We start from the raw sequence: 27612 nt of genomic DNA on the forward strand, positions 1-27612 counted from the left end.
GAGACTCTGGCATCCTCACACAACGTCCAGCCCAGAAATTGATGCATAAGGACCACTGCTTCAATGCTGGTGACATTGGCTTCAGTGAGGATGCTGGTGTTAGCGTGGCAATCTTCTCACTTAATAAAAAGGAACTTCCAAAGGCATTGTTGGTGGTATCTCTCCAAACTCTTGAGGTGCTGTCAGTAGGTCACCCAGGTTTCACACCCATAGAGGAGTGTAGAGATGACAGCTGACTTATAGACCTGAATCTTGGTGTCCTTCCTTAAGTAACTGTCTGTGAAAACTCAGAGAAGTTTCCTAAAGGAAGCACTTGTACACTAGATCCTGTGCTGGATCTCACTGTCAATTTTTGCATTTTGGGAGAGTTGGCTACTAAGTAGCAAAAGTGCTTGACTGTCTCCAAAGTCTGTCCCTCAATGGTGATTTGTGGTGGGTCATGTGCAAGGCCTGAGGGAGGCTGATGGAGCATTTTAGTCTTCTTGATATTAAATGAGAGTCCTGGGCTTTGGTAAGCTTGTGCAAAATAACCCAGTGTGGACTGAAGGTCATTCTCAGTATGCACGAGAATGGCACAGTCATCAGCATACTGAAGATCAGTAATGGATGCTCTGGACTTTAGACTTCAAGTGGAGACATCGAAGATTATAAAGCTGTCCATCCGTTCTGTATTGAATGTCAACTCCAGTAGGGAGGAGGTCTTTAACAAGGACCAGAATGATTGCTAAGTCAATGGAGAACAGGGTTGGGGCAATAACGCATCTTTGCTTAACCCCAGTATTGATGGTGAAAGGGTCCATCTCCAGACCATTACAGAGAACAGTGGAAGTCATCTGATTGTGAAGAAGCCTTAATAAATGTTGGAGGGCAGCCAAATATGGCCAGCACCTTCTGCAGGGCTTTGTGATTGACAGAGTCAAAGGCCTTTCTCAAATAGATGAAGTCCATGTACTGGTCCTGATTTTGCTCCTGAGACTTTTCCTGGATTTGATGGGCAATGAAGATCATGTCAGTTGTCCTGCGGGATGATCTGAAACTGCATTGAGATTCCTACAATATTTCCTCAGCAAGGGGAAATAATCAGTTTAAGAGGATACGGGTGAGAATTTTCACTGCGGTAGATAGCAAGGCAATGCCTTGATAATTTCCACACTCTGACTTGTTTCCTTTCTTAAAGATTGTAACAATGTTGGCATTTCTCAAGTCATCTGGAATTTTCTCATTATACCAAATTTGAAGAAAAAGTCTGTGGGGCTTCTTTACCAGTTCTTCACCTCTAAATCTGTAGACTCCAGCTGATATACTGTCTGGTCCTGCTTCCTTGTTCTTCATGCTTTGATTAATGGCTTATATTACTTCTTTGAGGGCAGGGGGATCAGCAAGAGATTCTCTTTCATGTAGTTAAGGTATGGATTCGTTAGTGGCATCAGATACAGTTACATATGGTTCAGGAGTGACTCAAAATGTTCCTTCCATCTGACTTTGATGGCTTTGCTGTCCTTGAGACCTGTCTTGGGCTTGAAGTGGTGTGAGACCATGGGAGCATGGACCATAAATGGCTTCCATTCTCTCATCAAGTGCTGAATCCATTGGCTACGTCACCCGCCATCACAAAGATTGGTTTGATGAAAATGATGCTGAGATTCAGGGCCTGCTCAACCAGAAAAGAAAAGCTCGTCACATATGGCAAAACAACATATCGCAGCAGCAGATGCAAGAGTTAGACAAGCAACCCAAGGCTGAAGCCCAAAGGAAAATCTGTGACATCGAAAACAAGTGGTGGCAAGAAAAGACCAAGGAGATTGAGCTTTACACTGGTAGATATGACATTTTGGAAGAATACTGGTACATGAATAGGTTGGTTCAGATGCATCTCAGAAATTAGCTCGGGAATGAATTTTCGGTGGAGGGAGACTTTCTCTCTATGAAATGTGTTATATGGTGGGTCAGCCATGAGTACTCCCAGATTGCTCGCCCATCTGACCAATATGATGGTAATTAAGAAGGCAACCTTCACAGATAGGTGTGACATCCACCCACAGCCATAAGTTCTGATAGTGGTCTAGTAAGAATTGAGAGTACCAGGTTTATGTCCCATTGCGGCATGGGTTTTGTCCTAATGTGACCTTTCAGAAATCAAATGGTGGTCGGGTGAGTAAAAATACAGTGGTCTGCTATCAGAGGATGAAAGCAATTCAAGTGGACCCATAGCAAGCTAATAGAAAGTCATGATGTCTTGAAGGACAGGACATAGTCTAAAATAGCAGGAATATCTGTTAATTCTGGGAATAACTGTTTTGGTTGTGTCCAGGTAGTGTTTTCTGCTGGAAACTTTTCTGCTGTGTTTGAAGATAGTTTAGATGGGCTCCGTGCATGAAAGTTCTACAGCTGACATCCATCCAAATACATGGCCATGAGATGAAAAGGGTCTGAATTAGGATGCCTGATCCTGCCATTCTCCTCAATTAATAGATCCAGAAAGGGTAAAATATTGATGGGAGGATGGGCTGACATTCACACAAAGGGCCACTTGGATACAATAAGAATGGCCCTAATTCTGTCATGATGATTTTTTCAGAATCTGAAGTAACAGGGGGAGGGAGGAAAGGCATATCTCAGATACTCTGTCCAGGACAGCAGAAATGCATCATCCCTGGAGTTCTGGCCTATTACTTCCCTAGAGCAACATAGATTGACTTTCTTGTTTGCCTGGGTGGCCAACAGATGGTGTCCCCGACTGGGCAAATATGTTCTTCAGGGCAGAATTGTGTAGCTCCCACACAGGATTCATAGAAAAGTGTCTGATGAGATTGTCCATCAGAGGATTCTGTGCACTTGATAGGTAAGTTTCTGAGAAACTGATGTGGTTGCTGATGCATTAGTTCCATACACTCACTACCTTCATACAAAGAGGAAGAGATTTTGCTCCAACTTGTTTGTTAATGCAGAATAACGTCACATTGTGCAACATTATCTGGATATGATGGAACTGTATAAGGAAGAGGAATGTATTGCAGGCTAGATGGACTGCCCTCAGCTCCAGTAGATTGATACACTTTCTCACCTCCTAAGGGGACCATGTGCCTTGTGTAGTGTGATTGTCCATGTGGGTTTCTTATGAGGGATGCTTCCGTGATTATGGTCGCACAGAGTGTCGGTGGAAGGAAAGGGACTCCCAAGTGTACTTGTTCCAGTTTCATCCATAACCCAAGAGAAGCCCCAACCTTGAGAGGAATTGTTACCTTGGTATTCATGTTGTTTCTGTCTGGTGAGTAAATAGACTGGAACCAGGCCTGCAAGCAATGGAGGTGAAACCTGGCAAAGAGCATTACGTAGATACATGCAGCCATGTGGTCTAGTAGGGAAAGACAGACCCTGAGTGTAGCCTGAGATCTGAGGATGACTTGTGTTATCAGGCTGTTCATGGTCTGGAATCTGTCCACAGAAACCAGGCCTCTGTTGAGGTCGAGTCTAGGATTGCTCCTACGAAGTCTATGATTTTCATGAGAGTCAAAGTGGCCTTTCCTTTTTTTACACAGATCCCTAAGGATGCCAAAAGATGACCAACCAGGCTTCCTGGCTGTATATGCCTGTTAGGAGCCAATTGTCCAGATACAGGAAGATGGTGTAGCTTCTGTATCTTATCTGGGCTGCCACCACTGAAAAGACATTTGTGAAGACCCTGGGTGCTCTCACCAGCTTTGAACTGGTAGTGTAAAATTCTGATTTGCAAATAAAAGCATTTAGTTGGCATAGATTGAGAATTGGTCTCCATCCTCCAGTGCTCTTGGGAACTATGAAATATGGGGAATAGAATCCTTTTCCTTGATGTTGAGATGGCACTTGCTCAATAGCCCCTCGTAGTAGGAAGGTTTCTTCATCAGAGTGGTCCCTGAAAAAGGGCCAAATATAAGACAAACCCCAAGGCAGACCAGGACTTCTCACTCAAGCTGCCATGACTCACGTCTCCAAAAGAGCCTGCAGTGACTCATCACTCAGGCATGCTGCACCAGTTGGCTTTACTTACTCATCCTGTAAGCAGAGCTTGCAGTGATTCAGCACTCAGGCATGCTGCAGCAGCCTATCCCTGGGCAAAGCCTACATCAGTTGACCCTAAGGTACTGACCCTGCCAGAGTTCAAGTTAGTCTGTGCAACAGCACTACTTGGCCAGGAATCCTCCTACTGCCACACAATGTTACACACTTCCTAGGCTTCCAGCATGCCCTTGATCAAGTTCCTGGTCCTGCCTCAGCTGAGCCTCAGCCTTGTTCCAACCTGCTTCAGCCTTGCCTGTGCCCTACTCCAATCATGCTCCAGCCCTGTTACTGAACACTCCAGCCCAACACTCACTTCCTCAGAGCCCAGATCCTTGGAATGACTCTTTGGCCTGCATCTGGACTCCGACTATGATCCTGATTTAGCTCATCTACAGACTCTGACCTCATTCTGACCCACAGCCTGTCCCCGATCTTGGTTTCAGTGCTGCCTTCAGCCCAGTCCCAACTCTACAAATGGTTTCAACCTTGTGCCTATTCTTGATTACAGCTCTAATCACGAGGCCTGACCACCTTGAGCCCAGAGACTGACACTGGGAAGGGGGTTTGTGGTGGTGAAGTGACATAAACTTGATAGTGTAGCCAGAATGAATGATCTCTAGTGCCCACCTGTCCATGGTTATTGCCCTCTAATTGTGGGTAAAGTGGGTAAGGCAGCCACCAAAATTTTGGGAGCACCGCAAAAGGGCATCAATATATTTACACAGTACTCAAGTGACCTGTCAAAAGAAACCCCTGGGTGGCGAGTGAGGTTGAAATGCAGCAATAGTTGGGGTGGAGGAAATCGCAAACCTGGGTCTTTGTGCCTTTTAGGGTTTGAATGGCAATTCCTAAGGGTGCTGGTGGTAAAATGGCTGATGGGGAGGTCTGGGCTTGTAAATTTGTTTGCGGTGTTTTCTCTTTAAGGCCAGAGTATAAATGCCCAGGGAGTGAAAGGTCATCATAGAGTCCTTAGGAGAGTGAAGTGACTCCCCGGTCTTCTCACTGACGGGATTAGACCAATTAAAGGGCAAGTCCTTGATGGTATTCTGGGCCTTCCTGGGGAACCCTGAAGAGTGCAGCCATGATTCATTCCTTATGACTACAGGTATGGCTCTAGATGCAGTATCAGCTACATCCACTGCCATCCAGAGTGAAATCTTAGCCATCATCTTGCCTTCATTATTGAGATCCTTGTCCTGCAGAGGAAATTTGTTCCTGAATTCAACAAATTTCGAGTAATTTGTGAAATCATATTTTGCTAGCAGAGCCTAGCAGTTAGCAATTTTGAATTGGAGGCTGGTTAATGAAAATACCTTCCTCCCCAGAAGGTGAAGGCATATAGCACCCTTATTAGTCAGAGTAGTCTTGGGGGAGTTGTATCCTGGACCTCTGTGTAGCTGCCTACACCACTAAGGAGTTGGACACTAGGTGAGTAAACCAGAACTCCACCACTTTAGTTGGCACAAAATAGCATTTTCAGCCCTTTTAGGAGTGAGGGCACAGAAGGTAGGGGTATGCCTCACTGTCCTGGCAGATTACACAACAGCCTTGTTCTCTGGGAGGGCCATCCTACTACGACCTGATGGTTGCAGGATGTCCAAGAGTCTATGTTGTGTCGTGGACTTTCTCAAGAGGGATCTGGAACTCAGTTACCACCTTCTGCAAGAGATCCTGGTATTATCTGTGATATCAGGCAGATATGGGATGATGGGGCAATTGCCTTGTTGGGTGAGGAGGATGACACACCTGTCACAACCATCGAGACCTGTGGACCTGGCTCAACTTCCTCTTCTACAAAACAACAATAGAGATGATTGGTATCAGCTAGAAGAGGGCTGGCCATGAGGCACTGAGTACCAAAAGTCCCCTTAGTAGCTGCATCTAGGAGAAAGGCAACTCCCAGACCTCCTAGATGTTCTGTCCAGGCTGGTCTCCCTTGGGCATGAAGGTTCATCTGGAACATCTGACTCATCTGATGAAATGGTAGCTACTTTTCCCAATGGCGGTCCCAGTGGAAGAACGCTCCAACTTGTAGACAGTGACAGGAGAGAATTGTCTTCTCCTCAAGGTGGTTTTTTCTGATATTGAAATATCTCTGAAGAGGATTGGTCCAGATAGAAGATGTTGTGAGTGAGGTAAGTTGAAAATATCCTCCATCAGGTAAATGTTTCAGTTCTTCCAAGAGTTCAAGGAGTCCCAGAGTTCAGGAATGACAGATCCAGTGCATCCAATGAGCTGGTGTTGAGCAGAACCTTCTTGGAGCATGCTGGAACTATCAATGAGGAGTACAATGTAAAACTTCCAATTGGAGCCAGCAGGTGTTGATGCTTTGGCCTGTCAGTTGTAGCCAGCAGATCCTTCTTCCTTTGCATTTAGCTCTCTTGGTCTGAAGATTTAGGCAGATTTAATTCCCTAGGACCTGCACATGACAACTCCCCTAGTTGGACTGAGTCTGGGAGGGATCTTTTTTTCTAGAGACCGATCTGGACAGATATCTGTCCTTATGCCTATGATCATGTCCCCTACTTCTGTGAGAGGGTTTCTTAAACTTAACAATTTCAGCTTCTTCTCCAGAGCTCAGCGTGTCCTGCTCACTGTCTGGGCCATTGCACAAGGGCATCTCCCCAGCCAGGAGCCAACTGGGGTATCATGACCTTCTCCATGAGATATTTCCTGAGATGGAGTTCCCTTCCCTCACAGGTTTGGGGAAGGAAGGAGCAACAAATACTGCACTTGGAAGAGTTGTGAGCCTTTCCAAGGCAGTAAAGGCAGCGCTGGTGTTAATCACTGACAGAGAAGGAATGAGGGCAGGAGATACAGTTCTTAAATCCCAGGACTCTGGGCACAGTCCTTCTCTGTGAGGAGAAGCTCCCTAAGATAGGGAGAAACAAATCAAACTATACTAACTAAAAACATTAAAACACTAAGGCTAAGATTACTAAAAACTATTTACAATATACCTATACAGATTCTGAAAGGAAGGAAGATTGTTTCAGACACAGAGAATTTTGACTCAGGCCACATGGTAGCAAGAAGAACTGGAAAGACTTCAGTCCATGTCACCCTTTATATTTGAGGAGAGCAACTGTCCAGGTGGACCAACAGATATTACTTGCTATAAATCTCCAGTCTCAGGTGCATGGAGAACATATGTAACCAGCTGTGGCATACACATAGGGATCAGCACTTGAAGAATCTACACTTTCACCATTTTTTAAAAAAGTTAGTTTATAATTCCAATGATTGCAAAGATAACTTTCCAAAAGTTAGCTACATGTAACATGATACAGGGTTGTTTTCATGAGTTTACAGTCAACCTTAACAAGGATAAGGTGTAAACTCCCCCACTAAAATGTATGGGGAGTGGATGTATGTAAAATCTAATGGCCCAAATAACGTAAACATTAGCTATTTCATTGATGATCGTTAAGTCAATGAGACTGTTCATGTAAGCAAGTGTTAACAATATGCTCAGGTTACATGGCTTGCTTACCATATGCTAGGGTTGTACAATCTAGTCCTAAATAATTAGATCATATCTCAAATTATAATATTTAATAATACTGTACCCTGTCTTCTTTGACAGAAGAAGTTGTAGTAGATATCATCTTATCCTCTGGAGTGAAAACTGCAGATACCTCTTCCAGAATCTTAGATGATATGGTAGCAGGTATCTTTTCAATAGGAGAAACAGGAGTTGTTCGAGATTCTTCTTTAATTTTGGAAGGAGATACTTTGTGACTGGGCGGTAAGTCTTTAAAAGAAACTTGACCTTTGGGAATTAAAGTTGATGGCAATGTTAGGTTCTCGTATGTGAAGAGAGAAGGATTTTCTTGGATACTGGATTTAAGAGTTGCTTCAACTTGTGCTTCCTTTTCCTGGGAGATTTCTGGAGATATTTTCTCTTGCCTTGCTGAGATAAGCTGATCTAAAACCCTTGGTAATGACTTGTCTTGACTCTTTGAGTAGAGGTCCAAAGGTGATTCTTCTTGGACTTTGTGTAACTGTGGGAGATCTGAAACAGCAGTGATGTGTGTTTCTTTCCCTGTGCTTTAGGATTTAAAAATATACAATATTAGCTAGAAAGGTAAAGGAAGGTATGTTCCTATTTGAGAGATGGGAAATGCATGAACTGTTAAATGCTAAACGCTGAATGACTTTTTCAGATCAGACTAAGCAAATATATAGTGAAGCAGCAGATGGGGGCTAAAAACACACTCCATTCAAATAGCTCCATACTACAACACTGAATATAATTATTTAAATGTTTATTAGATTATTTACACACAAAGGAATAGTGTTAAGATTGCTCAGGCAACCTTCACTTTGTCATTTTTTTCATCTGCTAGGTATGAGGCAGCAAGGGAGAGAAAGGTAGTAGGGCTGGATGTGAGGCATACAGGGTTTTGTTCCTGGGCTTCTTCCTGTTGTAATAATCATAATTAAGTCTTCTTACACTGAAATATTTACTGTGCAAACAGAGACAAAGTAATAACAAATAACAATCATAATTAAATCCTCTTACACACAACTCACTTCTGTATGGCAACAACTGTATGCATGCACTGTAAAGAGCGACACAATCTGTCTCTTATATAGTGAATGTATACAGATGGGAGGGAAGCCCCATCATTGGAACATGGATTGTAAGACTCTGTTGTTCAGTTCCCATTCATGATTCTGGGAAAACTGCCTGTTCAGTGTGTCCACCGTTGTGTTCAAGAAACCGAGGAGGTAGGAGGCTGAGATATTTATGTTGTGGTTTATGCACCAGTTCCACAACTTCATAGCCTCAGTGCATGAACAGTGCAAGACAAACCCAAGAAAGAAACCAAGAGGACTCCACTGGCCATCACATACAGCCCCCAGCTAAAACCCCTCCAACGCATCATCAAGGATCTACAACCCATCCTGGACAATGATCCCACACTTTCACAGGCCTTGGGTGGCAGGCCAGTCCTTGCCCACAGACAACCTGCCAACCTGAAACATATTCTCACCAGTAACTGCACACCGCACCATAATAACTCTAGCTCAGGAACCAATCCATGCAACAAACCTCGATGCCAACTCTGCCCACATATCTACACCAGCGACACCATCACAGGACCTAACCAGATCAGCCACACCATCACTGGTTCATTCACCTGCACATCCACCAATGTAATATACGCCATCATATGCCAGCAATGCCCCTCTGCTATGTACATCGGCCAAACTGGACAGTCTCTATGGAAAAGGATAAATGGACACAAATCAGACATTAGGAATGGCAATATACAAAAACCTGTAAGAGAGCACTTCAACCTCCCTGGCCACACTATAGCAGACCTTAAGGTGGCCATCCTGCAGCAAAAAAACTTCAGGACCAGACTTCAAAGAGAAACTGCTGAGCTTCAGTTCATCCGCAAATTTGACACCATCAGCTCAGGATTGAACAAAGACTGTGAATGGCTTGCCAACTACAGAACCAGTTTCTCCTCTCTTGGTTTTCACACCTCAACTGCTAGAACAGGGCCTCATCCTCCCTGATTGAACTGACCTCGTTATCTCTAGCTTGCTTGCTAGCATATATATACCTGCCCCTGGATATTTCCACCACATGCATCTGAAGAAATGGGTATTCACCCACGAAAGCTCATGCTCCAAAACGTCTGTTAGTCTATAAGGTGCCACAGGATTCTTTGCTGCTTTTACAGATCCAGACTAACACGGCTACCCCTCTGATACTCGACAGTGCATAGGGAGTGGGAGCAGTCTCCTCCCTGTTGATTTATATAGAACATGCAGGCAATGTTTTCATTCATCATGCATACAGTTTAGTTCTTAATTAGTGAGAGAAAGTGAAGACATGTTACGGATCACACATAGTTCTAGGAGGTTGATGTGTAATTGAATCTCAGTAGAAGATCATGGGCATCTCAGTCAATCAATGAAGCATCTGTTGTGATCAGTATGGATGGTGGGTCCTAGAGAAAGGGGACCCCTGTGCATACATTCTCTGGTTGTGTCCACCACTGTAAAGATTACAGGACTTTTGGTGGCACTGTTAGGCTTCTAGTCAGGCTGTGTTTGTTTGGTATGTATACTGAACTCAGCCAACCTTGCAGGCAGCACGTGTGTAGTCGTGCATGCCTTAACTGTGAAAGTAGTGGCCTCAATGTGACCTAATAGCTGTAGGCAGACACAGGCCAATATTTGTGGGCTGTTTGTGACTACCATGATAAGATTGATCCATGTCATGAATCTGTTCATCAATAGTGATACTTTGCACCCATGGAGTTGAGGTGTGCCCCGATGAAGTCCAGTTGTTATACTGGAATTAGGGTTAATTTTTGTTCATTTATTTGTAACCCTAAATTCCGAAAGAGATGGATTGTCCTTTGAGTGATGTTGTTTCCAATCAGGTGGGAAAATATTCCAGATATGGAAATATTATTATCCCGTTTGCGCAAATGCGCTGCCACTATTGCAAGGGTTTTGGAGAAGACACTTGGTGCAGTGGAAAGGCCAAATGGTAGAATTCTATTGGTAGTGGTCTCTTCCCACTGTGAACTAGAGAAACCTTCTGTGAGTGGGATGAATGGTGATGTGGAAGTAGGCATCTTGTGGGTCGAGGGCTGAGAACCACTCCCCCCCTTCCAGCACCGATATTATTGTGGCCAGTGTGATCATCTTGAACCTTTGGGCTCACACAAACTTATTGAGCTTTCTGAGATCTAGACTTGGTCTCCATCCTTCATTTTTCTTCTGGGTTAAGAAATAATGGGAGTAGAATTCCCTCCCCTTGTGTTGTGTGGGAACTAATTCCATGACATCTAACTATAGAAAATGATATACTTCTTGTCATAGCAGGTGTTCATGAAAACGGTCCCTGAAGAGGGATGGGGAGGAGGATAGAGTTAGTGGGGGGGAGGTAAAAGGGATAGTGTAGCCCAATCTTATGATCTCTAAGACTCATTGGTCCGTAGTGATTGATGCCCAGACATGGTAAAAAGGGTGTAAACGATGGCCAAAGACCTGAGTGGTATGTTTAGATGGCACTGTTTGTTAGAGGAGGTTACTCAGACCCTCGACCAATTTTTCAAAATTGCAGCTGGGCCGAAGTTGGCTGAGATGTGGAGTATTGTGACTGCGGTGTTCGATGTCTCTGGGGTCATTGTCTCTGTCTCTGGGAATCATATGGTCTTTGTTGTAATGAGAATGAATTGTCTGTGCTGTTTTGGTATGGTTGATATCTTCTCTTGCTTTGTTGCAGGTGTATATACGCCTAAAGTGGAGAGGGTTGCCCTAGAGTCCTTCACAGGGTGAAGAAACTCATCAGTTTTGGCAGAAAACAGTTTTTCTCTGTCAAATGGGAGACCTTCTACTTTCAATTTAAGTTCACTTGGGATTTCTTATGACTGTAGCCAGGACGCTCTGAGCATGACTATGGCTATGGCTACTGTTCCTATCGCTGTGTCTGCAACATCAAGGGATGCTTGCTGCACTGTCCTGGTCATGAGTTGTCCCTCAGTAATGATGGCCTTGAATTGTTCCCTTCTCTCCTGTGGGATGTCCGTAAGGAATTCATTCAATTTGGCATAGTTGTCATGGCCATATTTTGCACAGAGTGCAGTATAGTTAGCTACACAGAATTGTAAGGTCGCAGAAGAATAGACCTTACAACTGAATAGATTGAGTCTCTTCCACTCCTTGTCATGGGGAGTGGATCAGAATTGGAGCTATTTCCCTCATTGGTTAGCTGTATCCATCACTACAGAACTCCGCTGTGGATGAGAGAAAAGGAAGTCCATTCCTTTCATGGTGACGCAGTATTTCCTATCCACTGTCTTGCATGTCAGTGGAATGGTTGCCAGCATTGACCAGACTGTTTCTGCCAGTTCCATTAGCTCTTCGTTGATAGGTAGTGCTATTTTCAGTGAAGAAATATGAAGAATTTAGAGGAGTTTTTGCTGGGTTTCAGCCACTTCCTCAAGTAGAGTGTCCTGGCTTTGCACCACATATCTGAACAGCTCCTGGAAATGCTTAAAATCAGCAGCAGCAGGAGGTGTTTATGCCTTGTCAGGTGATGATAAGGAGTTATGAGCAGGTGAAATGTCCTGTTCTGTGTCCTTGTCCCTATCCTCCCTCACTTCCTCTGGCACTTCTGAGGTCTCAGGTAAGGAGGCTGTTGTTGACCATATGCGTCTTACCTGAGAAGTGGGAGGTCTGTGATAAAGTGCCCTGTAGGCCTCCCATTGTGGCCATTGCACGGGGAAAGGCATGGGTGGGCACATCCATGGTTGCCCATACCAGTGCTGCACGTCTCGAGCAATTTGGTCCCTTGATCTCATGGGTCCCAACAGTGGTTTGGTTCCAGTCGGCAAGAAATGGCATGAGGAAAAGTTACCCTTTTCTTGGTCATCACCCTCATCACTGCAGAAAGGTGGGACAATGGGAGAGTCCAGTTGTTCCGGTGCTATCTGCATTGGTGAACCAGCAGTACTGAAGAGCAATGAGCCTGGAGTGGAGGACACCACCATATCGGCATGATGTGTCAATTGGCATGGTTCTGTGGGTTTCGGTATTGTGCCCATCGATGCCAACATTTTCAATGGTACCGGGGTCGGTACTGACTGTTTGTGCGGTTGGTGATGGTTTTGGTGTCGTCTCTTTAACTGGCATCGTTGGTGCATATAGGAGGAGATTGGCTTATGTTTGCCTCTCGACTCCCTGTCCTTGTCAGCAGAGGCCCCACGTGGGTGGTGCCAGAGGTGCCTGGTGCCTTGAAGGTGCTTAATCTTGGTGTGATTGGCACAGAGGATAGTGACCTTGCAGGAGACTGTTTCTTTTTCAGTGGTTTTCTCTGTGGCAAGGATGTGGCTTGTTTCCTTGTTCTCTTTGAGAAGTGAGCTTTCATTGTGTCTGATGATGAGGTTCTCAGAGAGTCCCCTGTTGAGGGGTTCTGTTGTCTGGGATCAGAGGTAGGTTGGAAGGGTTTCTCCGTTAGTATTAGTTTTAGATTGAGGTCTCTATCTCACTTAGCTCTGGCTTTCAAGTTGCTGCACTGAGTTCATGGACATAGAGTGAATGTCCATCTGAGGGTGTGTCTACACTACAAGATCATTCCGATTTTACATAAACCGGTTTTTAAAAACAGATTGTATAAAGTCAAGTGCATGCGGCCACACTAAGCACAGTAATTCGGCGGTGTGCATCCATGTACCAAGGCTAGCATCGATTTCCAGAGCGTTGCATTGTGGGTAGCTATCCCATAGCTATCCCATAGTTCCTGCAGTCTCCCCCGCCCATTGGAATTCTGGGTTGAGATCACAATGCATGATGGAGCAAAAACAGTGTTGCAGGTGATTCTGGGTAAATGTCGTCACTCAATCCTTCCTCCGTGAAAGCAACGGCAGACAATCATTTCGTGCCCTTTTTCTCTGGATTGCCCTGGCAGATGCCATAGCACGGTAACCATGGAGCCTGTTCAGCCTTTTTTCACTGTCACCGTATGTGTACTGGATGCTGCTGACAGACGCAGTGCTGCAGTGCTACACAGCAGCATTCATTTGCCATTGCAAGGTAGCAGAGACAGTTACCAGCTCTATTGCACCATCTGCTGCTTTGGAAATTGGCGATGACGGTTACCAGTCATATTGTACCGTCTGCTGCTGTCATGGGCGCTCCTGGCTGGCCTCACTGAGGTCGACCAGGGGCGCGTGGACAAAAATGGGAATGACTTCCCAGGTCATTCCCTTCTTTATGTTTTGTCTAAAAATAGAGTCAGTCCTGCCTAGAATATGGGGCAAGTCTACTAGAGAACCAGAGAGCACAGCTGCTCCGGGTCAGAGCCCCAGATATCCCGCAGAAATAATGAGCTGCATGCCATTCTAGGGAGTGTCCCTGCAACAACCTCACCCGTTGCTTCCCTCCTCACACACTCCTCCTGGGCTACCATGGCAGTTATACCCCCATTTGTGTGATGAAGTAATAAAAGAATGCAGGATAAGAAACACTGACTTTTTAGTGAGATAAAATGAGGGGGAGGCAGCCTCCAGCTCCTATGATATTCCAGGCAGGACATCTCCATTACTCATTAAAGGGGGGGCAGGAGAGGAGCACAGCCTTCCACTGCTATGATAGTCCAGAATCTCCATTAGACATGAAGGAGGCGGGGAGAGGAGCTCAGCCTCCAGCTACTATGATGAGGACGGTTACCAGCCCTATTGCACCATTTGCCAGGACTGAATCTCCAGGACACAAAGCTTAAAAAAGGGAATGACCGGGAGTCATTCCCATTTTTGCCCAGGCACCCCCGGCCGACCTCACCAAGGCCATCCAGGAGCACTCATGGGATGATGACGAGGACGGCTATCAGTCATTTTGTACCGTACCGACTGCCACCGGAGAGGGGAGGGAGAGGATGCTGCTGTTTAGCACTGCAGCACCCCGTCTACCAGCAGCATCCAGTAGACATACTGTGACATTGAAAAGAGGTGAGAAACGATTTTTTCCCTTTTCTTTGAGGGGGGAGTGGGTAAATTGACGACATATTCCCTGAACCACTGGCGACAATGTTTTTGACCCTTCAGACATTGGAAGCTCAGCCAAGAATGCAAATACTTTTCGGAGACTGCAGGAACTGTGGGATAGCTTGAGTCCTCAGTCCCTCTTCCCTCCCTCCATGAGCGTCCATTTGATTCTTTGGCTTTCCATTATGCTTGTCACACAGCACTGTGTTGAGTCCTTGCTGTGGCCTCTGTCTATCATAGCCTGGAGATTTTTTCAAATGCTTTGGCATTTCATCTTCTGGAACGGAGCTCTGATAGAACAGATTTGTCTCCCCATACAGCGATCAGATCCAGTCTCTCCCGTACGGGTCATGCTGGAGCTCTTTTTGGATTTGGGACTGCATGGCCACCCGTGCTGATCAGCACTTCACGCTGGGCAAGCAGGAAATGAAATTCAAAAGTTCACGGGGCTTTTCCTGTCTACCTGGCCAGTGCATCCGAGTTCAGATTGCTTTCCAGAGCGGTCACAATGGTGCACTGTTGGATACCATCTGGAGGCCAATACCGTCGAATTGCAGCCACACTAACTCTAATCCGACATGGCAATACCGATTTCAGCGCTACTCTCCTCGTCGGAGAGAAGTACAGAAATCGGTTTTAAGAGCCCTTTATATCGATATAAAGGGCTTCGTTGTGTGGACTGGTGCAGGGTTAAATCGGCTTAATGCCGCTAAATTAGGTATAAACAAGCAGTGTAGACCAGGTCTGAGATAGGCATAGTGTCTCTACAGGAACTATGTCTTTTAAAACCTGGTGATCCAGGCATGTTTCTACAGGAGTTCTGATGTCTTCCTCTATGGACCCTAATGGTCTGAGGGAAACTTTAACTAATTAACAAAAGGTTGGGTTTTTTCTTTTCTAAATATGAAGCTGACTAAACTAGCTATGGACTGAAACTTAACTAATTCTAACTATTTCTAAAAATTTTCTAGATTCGTCACAGACACTACTACAGAGCTCCACCTCAGGCTGAAGATGGTTGAGAAGGAACCGACGGGCTTGGCATTGCACATGTGCTAGATGAAGTGCCAATAGTGCCAAGACAACTACTGCGTATGCATGACCCAGATGGACACTGCCACTGAAAATCTCCGATCAACAGTGCTGGGACACACCAACACCTGAAGTGGACAGGGACATCACTCAAAGAAGAATATTAATTTTCAAAAATGAAGCTTATAAGAAACTACCTAAGGCAGAGTCCCCAAACTTTTGAGGGTGATACCCCCCTTATCCCTGTCTGCACCACCATCCCGCCCTCCCTGGAGCCAGGAGTGAGGCTGCTGCTGCAATGGGGGGTGGAAACGTGGACAGGGGAAAGGGGTTTGAGGCTGGGGCTGCAGATGGGTGTGGGTCTGTGGCCGTGGCCAGGGTCTGAGGCTGGGGCGGGAGCAAAGCTGCAGCTAGGCTTCGGTGGAGGCCCACAGCCAGGTGTGGCTCCGCTCGCAGCCTTGCCCCCAGCTTTGGCCCCAGGCCAGGAATGAAGCCATGGCCAGTGGTCAAGGTTGGCATGGGGCCCAGAGTGGAGTAGCACTGAAGCTGGGGATCGGGCCAGGCACGGGGACAGGAGCCGGGGAAGGGACCAGAGCAGAGCTGGGGGCAAGGAGGGGCTAGGTTGCAATCCCTCCCTGCTCCCGGGGGGACTGGTCCTGGCCCTGGCCCTGGCCCTACCACACCCACCCCCCTGGACATTCCTCCACAGACCCCTAGGAGGGCACGCCCCACAGTTTAAGGACCTCTGACCTAAGGACTACTATGAGACAAGAGGGACTCCATGAATTGGGAATGTTATCCAATTAAAACAAGTGAGCCAAGAAAATGAACCTACAACAGATAACTGACTAGTTTGCAGAACAAAAGGCATGCAAAAAGATTCAGATGGGTGAGTAGAAAACTTTAGTATTGCTGGCGAATACTGTTTCACAGATGCTAACATGAAGTATAGGACAGTTGAATTTGCATGTTGATGAGTATAAATAAGTGTTAAACTCATTACATTTGAGGGAAGGGTCCCACAACAAAAACTTGCACTGGGGCCATCTTTCTATTCTTCTGCCACTGTTCCCCCCTTACCTGCAGTTGCCTACTCTGCCTGTGCAACAAATATAGACTTGTGTATATTATATGAGTTCTACACCCAAAGCTTAGGAGAGGCAGGATGATCCAATGGTTAGGGCCCTAGTCTAGGATTTAAGAGACCTGGATTCAATTCCCTGCACTGCCACAGACTTTATCTAGGACCTTAGGGTATATCTAAATGATGAGTTGGTGCTCAGCAAGCTGGGGTGTAAATCTACCGAGCTCCTGTATGTGGCACTACTGAATTCCAATTTATTAAGAGAAAGATATACAGAATAGTCATTTTTGTGCTTTACTGAATATGGACATTCTGTTCTTCTTCATAATTTTTAGTTTTCCAAATCCTATTTTTAAAATTATGCACCTACTACATTTCTAGGTACCTTGATACAAACTACACGGATGTGGAGCTAAGGCTGAAAGCACGCATGAGTAAAATACATTACAAGGATGTTGTAATTCTCTCAGAAACAAGCATAAAAAATCCAGGACATTCAGAGTTAATGTTAAACTTAAAAGAAACTGAAACTTGCTAGGTATAAAAATGAAGGAATCCAAAAAGCCATAATGCCGTCCCGTATACCAGGCAATAAATATAAATATACGATTGCAATTATGGTTTGGTTGGTTTTTTTTTAATTTTTGTAATCCTAGATAAGATAGAATTGAGTTTTAAAGACATTGTTGATATTTTTCTTTGCCCCCACACCCACTAATAAAATCAGGAAATGTATAATGCTTGTTTTAGGAATAATTACAATATCCTTTTAAAGTATTTTACCTTAAGTTATAGCAGCAAAGAATCCTGTGGCACCTTATAGACTAACAGACGTTTTAGAGCATGAGCTTTCGTGGGTGAATACCCACTTCCTCAGATGCATGTAATGGAAATATCCAGGGGCAGGTATATATATGTGTGCTAGCAAGCAAGCTAGAGATAACGAGGTCAGTTCAATCAGGGAGGATGAGGCCCTGTTCTAGCAGTTGAGGTGTGAAAACCAAGAGAGGAGAAACTGGTTCTGTAATTGGCAAGCCATTCACAGTCTTTGTTCAATCCTGAGCTGATGGTGTCAAATTTGCAGATGAACTGAAGCTCAGCAGTTTCTCTTTGAAGTCTGGTCCTGAAGTTTTTTTGCTGCAGGATGGCCACCTTAAGGTCTGCTATAGTGTGGCCAGGGAGGTTGAAGTGCTCTCCTACAGGTTTTTGTATATTGCCATTCCTAATGTCTGATTTGTGTCCATTTATCCTTTTCCGTAGAGACTGTCCAGTTTGGCCGATGTACATAGCAGAGGGGCATTGCTGGCATATGATGGCGTATATTACATTGGTGGATGTGCAGGTGAATGAACCAGTGATGGTGTGGCTGATCTGGTTAGGTCCTGTGATGGTGTCGCTGGTGTAGATATGTGGGCAGAGTTGGCATCGAGGTTTGTTGCATGGATTGGTTCCTGAGCTAGAGTTATTATGGTGTGGTGTGCAGTCACTGGTGAGAATATGTTTCAGGTTGGCAGGTTGTCTGTGGGCAAGGATTGGCCTGCCACCCAAGGCCTGTGAAAGTGTGGGATCATTGTCCAGGATGGGTTGTAGATCCTTGATGATGCGTTGGAGGGGTTTTAGCTGGGGGCTGTATGTGATGGCCAGTGGAGTCCTGTTGGTTTCTCTCTTGGGTTTGTCTTGCAGTAGGAGGCTTCTGGGTACACGTCTGGCTCTGTTGATCTGTTTCCTTATTTCCTCGTGCGGGTATTGTAGTTTTGAGAATGCTTGGTGGAGATTTTGTAGGTGTTGGTCTCTGTCTGAGGGGTCAGAGCAGATGCGGTTGTACCTCAGTGCTTGGCTGTAGACAATGGATCGTGTGATGTGCCCGGGATGGAAGCTGGAGGCATGAAGGTAGGCATAGCGGTCGGTGGGTTTTCGATATAGGGTGGTGTTAATGTGACCATCACTTATTTGCACCGTGGTGTCAAGAAAGTGGACCTCCCGTGTAGATTGGTCCAGGCTGAGGTTGATGGTGGGGTGGAAGCTGTTGAAATCATGGTGGAATTTTTCCAGAGTCTCCTTCCCATGGGTCCAGATGATGAAGATGTCATCAATGTAGCGTAGATAGAGAAGGGGCGTGAGTGGACGAGAGCTGAGGAAGCGTTGTTCCAGGTCGGCCATGAAGATATTGGCATATTGTGTGGCCATGCAGGTGCCCATAGCAGTGCCACTGATCTGGAGATATATATTGTCATCAAATTTGAAATAGTTGTGTGTAAGTATAAAGGCACAGAGCTCAGCAGCCAGTTGTGCTGTGGCATCATCAGGGATAGTGTTCCTGACAGCTTGTATTCCATCTGTGTGTGGGATGTTTGTGTAGAGAGCCTCTACATCCATGGTGGCTAGGATGGTGTTTTCTGGGAGGTCACCAATGCATTGTAGTTTCCTCAGGAAATCAGTGGTGTCGCGGAGATAGCTGGGAGTGCTGGTGGCATAGGGTCTGAGTAGAGAGTCCATATATCCAGACAGTCCTTCAGTGAGAGTGCCAATGCCCGAGATGATGGGGCGTCCAGGATTTCCGGGTTTGTGGATCTTGGGTAGTAGATAGAATAACCCTGGTCGGGGCTCTAGGGGTATGTTGATTTCTTCTGGTGTTAGTGTAGGGAGTGTCCTGAGTAGATGCTGTAGTTTCTTAGTGTATTCCTCAGTGGGATCTGAGGGAAGTGGCCTGTAGAATTTGGTATTGGAGAGTTGTCTGGCTGCCTCCTTTTGATAGTCAGACCTGTTCATGATGACAACGGCACCTCCTTTATCAGCCTCTTTGATGATAATGTCAGGGTGGTTTCTGAGGCTGTGGATGGCATTGCGTTCTGCACGACTTAGGTAAATCTACCGAGCTCCTGTATGTGGCACTACTGAATTCCAATTTATTAAGAGAAAGATATACAGAATAGTCATTTTTGTGCTTTACTGAATATGGACATTCTGTTCTTCTTCATAATTTTTAGTTTTCCAAATCCTATTTTTAAAATTATGCACCTACTACATTTCTAGGTACCTTGATACAAACTACACGGATGTGGAGCTAAGGCTGAAAGCACGCATGAGTAAAATACATTACAAGGATGTTGTAATTCTCTCAGAAACAAGCATAAAAAATCCAGGACATTCAGAGTTAATGTTAAACTTAAAAGAAACTGAAACTTGCTAGGTATAAAAATGAAGGAATCCAAAAAGCCATAATGCCGTCCCGTATACCAGGCAATAAATATAAATATACGATTGCAATTATGGTTTGGTTGGTTTTTTTTTAATTTTTGTAATCCTAGATAAGATAGAATTGAGTTTTAAAGACATTGTTGATATTTTTCTTTGCCCCCACACCCACTAATAAAATCAGGAAATGTATAATGCTTGTTTTAGGAATAATTACAATATCCTTTTAAAGTATTTTACCTTAAGTTATAGCAGCAAAGAATCCTGTGGCACCTTATAGACTAACAGACGTTTTAGAGCATGAGCTCATGCTCCAAAACGTCTGTTAGTCTATAAGGTGCCACAGGATTCTTTGCTGCTTTTACAGATCCAGACTAACACGGCTACCCTCTGATACTTGACACCATGCAAGGCACTGCATTTAGCCGTATGGAATGGAAATCCATCAACCTCATGAAGAAACTTGCACAAATACAGACAGATATCATCTTCCTTTCCAAATGCAAACGGATGGACATCATACCAAATGGACTAAAGGTAAAAAATCCACTGCTATCTACATACTACACAGACCACAGTGAGAGATTATGTCATACTCCAGCAAAAAAACTGAGGAACCACCTGATCAGCATCCTATACAGCAAACAAGAAAACATCAAAAAAGAGCTCTCCAACCTGGAGACTCTCATTAATAACCAAACTTCTATACAAACGGACTTCACTAGAATAAGACAGGAGATCTACATTACTCACTTCACCTCTCTTCAAAGGAAAAAGGACTGTAAGCTGTCTAAACTCCTACCTGCCACATGGGGCCACAACAGTGGTACGCCTAACCCAACCAGCAATATCGTCAATCTATCCAACTACACACTCAGCCCAGAAGAAAAGTCTGTCCTATCTCGGGGACTCTCTTTCTGCCCTGCCACCCCCACCAACATGATACAGTTCTGTGGCGATCTGGAAGCCTACTTTCGCCGTCTCCGACTCAAAGAATACTTCCAGGACAACACTGAACAGTGCACTGATACACGGGTGCCCTCCCACCAACAGCACAAGAAAAAGAACTCCACATGCACTCCTCCTGAGGGTCGAAATGACAGTCTGGACCTATACATTGAATGCTTCCGCCGGCGTGCACAGGCAGAAATCGTGGAACAACAACATCACTTGCCTCACAACCTAAGTCGTGCAGAACGCAATGCCATCCACAGCCTCAGAAACCACCCTGACATTATCATCAAAGAGGCTGATAAAGGAGGTGCCGTTGTCATCATGAACAGGTCTGACTATCAAAAGGAGGCAGCCAGACAACTCTCCAATACCAAATTCTACAGGCCACTTCCCTCAGATCCCACTGAGGAATACACTAAGAAACTACAGCATCTACTCAGGACACTCCCTACACTAACACCAGAAGAAATCAACATACCCCTAGAGCCCCGACCAGGGTTATTCTATCTACTACCCAAGATCCACAAACCCGGAAATCCTGGACGCCCCATCATCTCGGGCATTGGCACTCTCACTGAAGGACTGTCTGGATATATGGACTCTCTACTCAGACCCTATGCCACCAGCACTCCCAGCTATCTCCGCGACACCACTGATTTCCTGAGGAAACTACAATGCATTGGTGACCTCCCAGAAAACACCATCCTAGCCACCATGGATGTAGAGGCTCTCTACACAAACATCCCACACACAGATGGAATACAAGCTGTCAGGAACACTATCCCTGATGATGCCACAGCACAACTGGCTGCTGAGCTCTGTGCCTTTATACTTACACACAACTATTTCAAATTTGATGACAATATATATCTCCAGATCAGTGGCACTGCTATGGGCACCTGCATGGCCCCACAATATGCCAATATCTTCATGGCCGACCTGGAACAACGCTTCCTCAGCTCTCGTCCACTCACGCCCCTTCTCTATCTACGCTACATTGATGACATCTTCATCATCTGGACCCATGGGAAGGAGACTCTGGAAAAATTCCACCATGATTTCAACAGCTTCCACCCCACCATCAACCTCAGCCTGGACCAATCTACACGGGAGGTCCACTTTCTTGACACCACGGTGCAAATAAGTGATGGTCACATTAACACCACCCTATATCGAAAACCCACCGACCGCTATGCCTACCTTCATGCCTCCAGCTTCCATCCCGGGCACATCACACGATCCATTGTCTACAGCCAAGCACTGAGGTACAACCGCATCTGCTCTGACCCCTCAGACAGAGACCAACACCTACAAAATCTCCACCAAGCATTCTCAAAACTACAATACCCGCACGAGGAAATAAGGAAACAGATCAACAGAGCCAGACGTGTACCCAGAAGCCTCCTACTGCAAGACAAACCCAAGAGAGAAACCAACAGGACTCCACTGGCCATCACATACAGCCCCCAGCTAAAACCCCTCCAATGCATCATCAAGGATCTACAACCCATCCTGGACAATGATCCCACACTTTCACAGGCCTTGGGTGGCAGGCCAATCCTTGCCCACAGACAACCTGCCAACCTGAAACATATTCTCACCAGTGACTGCACACCACACCATAATAACTCTAGCTCAGGAACCAATCCATGCAACAAACCTCGATGCCAACTCTGCCCACATATCTACACCAGCGACACCATCACAGGACCTAACCAGATCAGCCACACCATCACTGGTTCATTCACCTGCACATCCACCAATGTAATATACGCCATCATATGCCAGCAATGCCCCTCTGCTATGTACATCGGCCAAACTGGACAGTCTCTACGGAAAAGGATAAATGGACACAAATCAGACATTAGGAATGGCAATATACAAAAACCTGTAGGAGAACACTTCAACCTCCCTGGCCACACTATAGCAGACCTTAAGGTGGCCATCCTGCAGCAAAAAAACTTCAGGACCAGACTTCAAAGAGAAACTGCTGAGCTTCAGTTCATCTGCAAATTTGACACCATCAGCTCAGGATTGAACAAAGACTGTGAATGGCTTGCCAATTACAGAACCAGTTTCTCCTCTCTTGGTTTTCACACCTCAACTGCTAGAACAGGGCCTCATCCTCCCTGATTGAACTGACCTCGTTATCTCTAGCTTGCTTGCTAGCACACATATATATACCTGCCCCTGGATATTTCCATTACATGCATCTGAGGAAGTGGGTATTCACCCACGAAAGCTCATGCTCCAAAACGTCTGTTAGTCTATAAGGTGCCACAGGATTTTTTGCTGCTTTTACAGATCCAGACTAACACGGCTACCCTCTGATACTTGATACCTTAAGTTATAAATACTGTCAATCTGAATTCCATTTTAATGTAGTTTTCCTTGAATATTTCCTTGAATATTTTTAATTATTACAATTTTCATATAGGAACACTAAACAAGAAACCCAAAGAGTATGCTACCACGTGATATTTCTAATGATTTGAAGATATGTAGGGTGAAGACCACTCAGTACTCCATACTACTTATATATGAGAAAGGACAGTGCCATAAACCTCAGTACAGGAGTGGATAGCACCAGAGTTCATGGTGCCAACATGTCCAGCGCTGATGCACTCTGTGTTGAAGCAAGTGATACCAGAAAGATCAGTACCAAAGGGGTTGGTGCTGCAACAGTTGGCACTGAAACACTACCTTGAATGTTCTAGTATCAGTAAAAGAGGCAGTTAATTTTTATTCCCATGAAGTGTCAGAGTGCTGGTATTGTGCTCCGTGAGAGCTCCAGCAGTACCAATCTTGGGTAATGAAGTCTCCTTCAGTTGGGAGTGGTGAGGTGACTTAGATTTTCATTTTACTGGGAATTACCAATGGGGATCTGCTCCTGCTGTCTGTGACTTTTTCAGTCCACGCAAGTCTGCAGTCTTCAAAGATGGGGACTGGGACCTATTGGATCCAGAAATCACTGAGGTTGAATTTGTCCAGGGTGGTCTACCCTGCCCAGATAAGAAGCAGGTTTCAATGAGAGGTCTATAAAACTAGCTGAAGGCATGCCTCTTTTTCCTTCAAAGTTCTTTTAGCAAAGGATTTATACACAAAACACTGATGATATGACCTTTCCCCAAGGCAAAAAAAGGCATCTAGTGTTCCCATTATTGATTGTTATTGTCATCTCAGAAAAGAGGCAAAACTTAAAGCCAGCTGACTAAGGGTGAAACATCCTTTAACCCTGATATCAGGAAGAAGTTCCTGACGAGAGAGAAGAAGAAGAAGAAGAAAAAGATAGGTAAGCCATCAAAAACTTGCAAAAGTGAAAACTATCATAAGTAAAACTATTCCTAACAAAACCTAATATATAAAATGATCCACAAAAGTCTCTGTAAAATTGTGTTGAGACTCTGACACTGTGGAGCTTCTCACAGCCATGGCAGTTGGGCCAATACAACCCTTTATGTCATCAGTACAGGAGCACAGGGACACTCAGGGGATTGCATAGCCCCATCAAATGCTGCTGGCCAAAAGAATCCAATCTTGAGCACATGGAGGGGGGTACACATCAAGGATGGAACATATTTGGACAATATATCTCAAAGAAGAAATGCCACATACTAACAAAATTCAATATTTCTTGCATTTCATTTACAGAAAAAATACCTCAATGCATAAACATCAATGCCAAAATCCTTAATGCCACAACTCAGACCACTAGTAGTATGGTTTAGAAGTGAGCTAAACAACATTCTGGCTATTAAAGACAAATGACCACACAAAGCATCTCACTTTGTCCTGAATTCCTATATATATATATATTACCAATATAGCTTTTAAAAATTGAACTGGCTTTGCTCAGGTTAACTGTCAGCCAGCATATCACTCTCTTCTTTTATCTGCAAACAAGAAGTAAAGAAGACTTTCCCACACTTTTAGACTCCATATATGTTTATGTTAGTTACAAATTCAGAATACTCACACTGACCATTTCAAATCCATAACAAAAAGCAGGAATTAAGTGTTAAAATATTGTAGGGCACCAAACTGTAATTTTCATTCATGTAAGTATCCCTACCTTTTTCTCATTAAATTTCCTTTTTTTGTTTCTGCAGCTTTTTTAGGTTTAGTAGATCCTTTGGGATCTAATTTCAAAGGCTGTAAGAAAATTATATTATAATTAGAATACAAAAATTGCCAATTGGCAACAACATGCATAGTATTTCACCTGGGAAATAATCAGTTTTACTTAGTTATATATACCTTTTCTGTTGGCAAAACTATTTATTCAGGGTACAGTTAATTTTTATTATTTTAGCTCTGATAATGTCCTTGGTACTATACAAGATGCAAATATCAAGACAGTCCCTGGCCTGAATAACTTTAAATCTAGAAGATAAGCACAAAATGATAAAATGCACTGAATCATTTTAAATAACTTTAAAAAGATCTTAATCTGACCAGATTGACATTTTTGTTAACATAGACTCATAGACTCATAGACTTTAGGGTCAGAAGGGACCAAAATGATCATCTAGTCTGACCTCCTGCACAAAGCAGGCCACAGAACCCTACCCATCCACTTCTATAACAAACCCCAACCTATGTCCGAGTTACTGAAGTCTTCAAATTATGGTTTGAAGACCTCAAGCTGCAGAGAATCCACCAGCAAGTGACCCATGCCCCACGCTGCAGAGGAAGGCAAAAAACCTCCAGGGCTTCTGCCAATCTGCCCCAGAGGAAAATTCCTTCCCGACCCCAAATATGGCGATCAGTTAAACCCTGAGCATGTGGGCAAGACTCACCAGCCAGCACTCAGGAAAAAATTCTCTGCAGTAACTCAGATCCCATCCCATCCAACATCCCATCACAGACCACTGGGCATACTTATCTGCTGATAATCAAAGATCAATTGCCAAAATTAAGCTATCTCATCATACCATCCCTTCCATAAACTTATCAAGCTTAGCCTTAAAGCCAGATATGTCTTTTGCCCCCACTACTCTCCTTGGAAGGCTGTTCCAGAACTTCACTCCTCTAACGTTTAGAAACCTTCGTCTAATTTCAAGTCTAAACTTCCTAGTGTCCAGTTTATACCCATTCGTTCTTGTGTCTACATTGGTACTAAGCTTAAATAATTCCTCTCCCTCCCTAATATTAATCCCTCTGATATATTTATAAAGAACAAGCATATCTCCCCTCAGCCTTCTTTTGGTTAGACTAAACAAGCCAAGCTCTTTGAATCTCCTTTCATATGATAAGTTTTCCATTCCTCGGATCATCCTAGTAGCCCGTCTCTGAACCTGTTCCAGTCTGAATTCATCCTTCTTAAACTTGGGAGACCAGAACTGCACACAGTATTCCAGATGAGGTCTCACTAGTGCCTTATATAACGGTACTAACACCTCCTTATCTTTGCTGGAAATACCTCGCCTGATGCATCCTAAAACTGCATTAGCTTTTTTAACGGTCATATCACATTGGCGGCTCATAGTCATCCTTTGATCAACTAATACTCCAAAGTCCTTCTCCTCCTCTGTTGCTTCCAATTGATGTGTCCCCAATATATATCTAAAATTCTTATTATTAATCCCTAAATGCATGACCTTGCACTTTTCACTATTAAATTTCATCCTATTACTATTACTTCAGATTACAAGGTCATCCAGATCTTCCTGTATGATATCCCGGTCCTTCTCTGTGTTAGCAATACCCTCCAGCTTTGTGTCATCCGCAAATTTTATTAGCACATTCCCGCTTTTTGTGCTAAGGTCAGTAATAAAAAGGTTAAATAAGATTGGTCCCAAAACTGATCCTTGAGGAACTCCACTAGTAACCTCCTTCCAGCCTGACAGTTCACCCTTCAGTACGACCCGTTGGAGTCTCCCCTTTAACCAGTTCCTTATCCACCTTTCAATTTTCATATTGATCCCCCTCTTTTCCAATTTAACTAATAGTTCCCCATGTGGAACCGTGTCAAATGCCTTACTGAAATCGAGGTAAATTAGATCTACTGCATTTCCTTTGTCTAAATAATCTGTCACCTTCTCAAAGAAGGAGATCAGGTTGGTTTGGCATGATCTACCTTTAGTAAAACCATGAAGGCTTGGGGCACTGAAACTCAGAGGTTGATCTATGAATAGAGTTTCCTGGGAGAAAAAAGGCACAAAGCTAGGACATGAGAAGGAAGAAATTGGTGCAGGAGCATTGACATATCATAAAATGAATGAAGAGGAATGCAGATATCTATGTCAGGCGGAGTTGTGCAGGGCCTTAAAGACAAGGATAAGTTTAACATTGACATGGTGGACAAAGAGAAATGAATGAAGCATTCCAAATAGAGGGGTGAAATAGTCCAACCAGCAAGAACCACACTTCTGGCTGCTGTGTTTTGGACAGTTTGGAAGGAGCAATATAGATAACGGGAAGGCCAGAAAGGAGAAAGTAAAGTAATTAAAGCAAGAAAAAACTAGTACATGCAATGAAGGTTATTTACCTGTACTGAGGTTCTTTGAGATGGACTCTCACATTCTTGGAATTATGTGCCAACTAATGCAGCTGAACAGTGGAACTTTCTGTTAGCAGTGTCTGTTAGAGAATTAGAGCATTCAGGTGCCACCTCCCACCCCTCAGCTCAGCAGTCATGCAAGTTCTGAGGACAGGGTTATAAAAGCAGGTACTGCAGCAGTTGCCATCTCAGTTCCTTCCAGCACTAATGCAGAGCAAAGATTAATTATGACTCTTCAGATGGGGGGAAGGAGGGTAGAAAGTGTGAATATGCAGAATGCATCTCAAAAA

General features: G+C 44.4%; 1 protein-coding gene across 1 annotated transcript in view; it reads right to left on the reverse strand.

The window, feature by feature from the left end:
• The window catches only part of CCDC7 (coiled-coil domain containing 7), a 281228-nt gene that overhangs the window by 118249 nt on the left and 135367 nt on the right, over window positions 1-27612 (reverse strand). The window contains exons 17-18 of the mRNA XM_050939018.1: window positions 24893-24972; window positions 7608-8088 (exon numbers count right to left, since the gene is read on the reverse strand). Coding sequence (XP_050794975.1) covers window positions 7608-8088; window positions 24893-24972 — 561 coding nt within the window. The remainder of the gene's footprint in view (window positions 1-7607; window positions 8089-24892; window positions 24973-27612) is intronic.

This window comes from Gopherus flavomarginatus, chromosome 2 (genome assembly GCF_025201925.1).
Source record: "Gopherus flavomarginatus isolate rGopFla2 chromosome 2, rGopFla2.mat.asm, whole genome shotgun sequence".
Taxonomy (NCBI): Eukaryota; Metazoa; Chordata; order Testudines; family Testudinidae; genus Gopherus; species Gopherus flavomarginatus.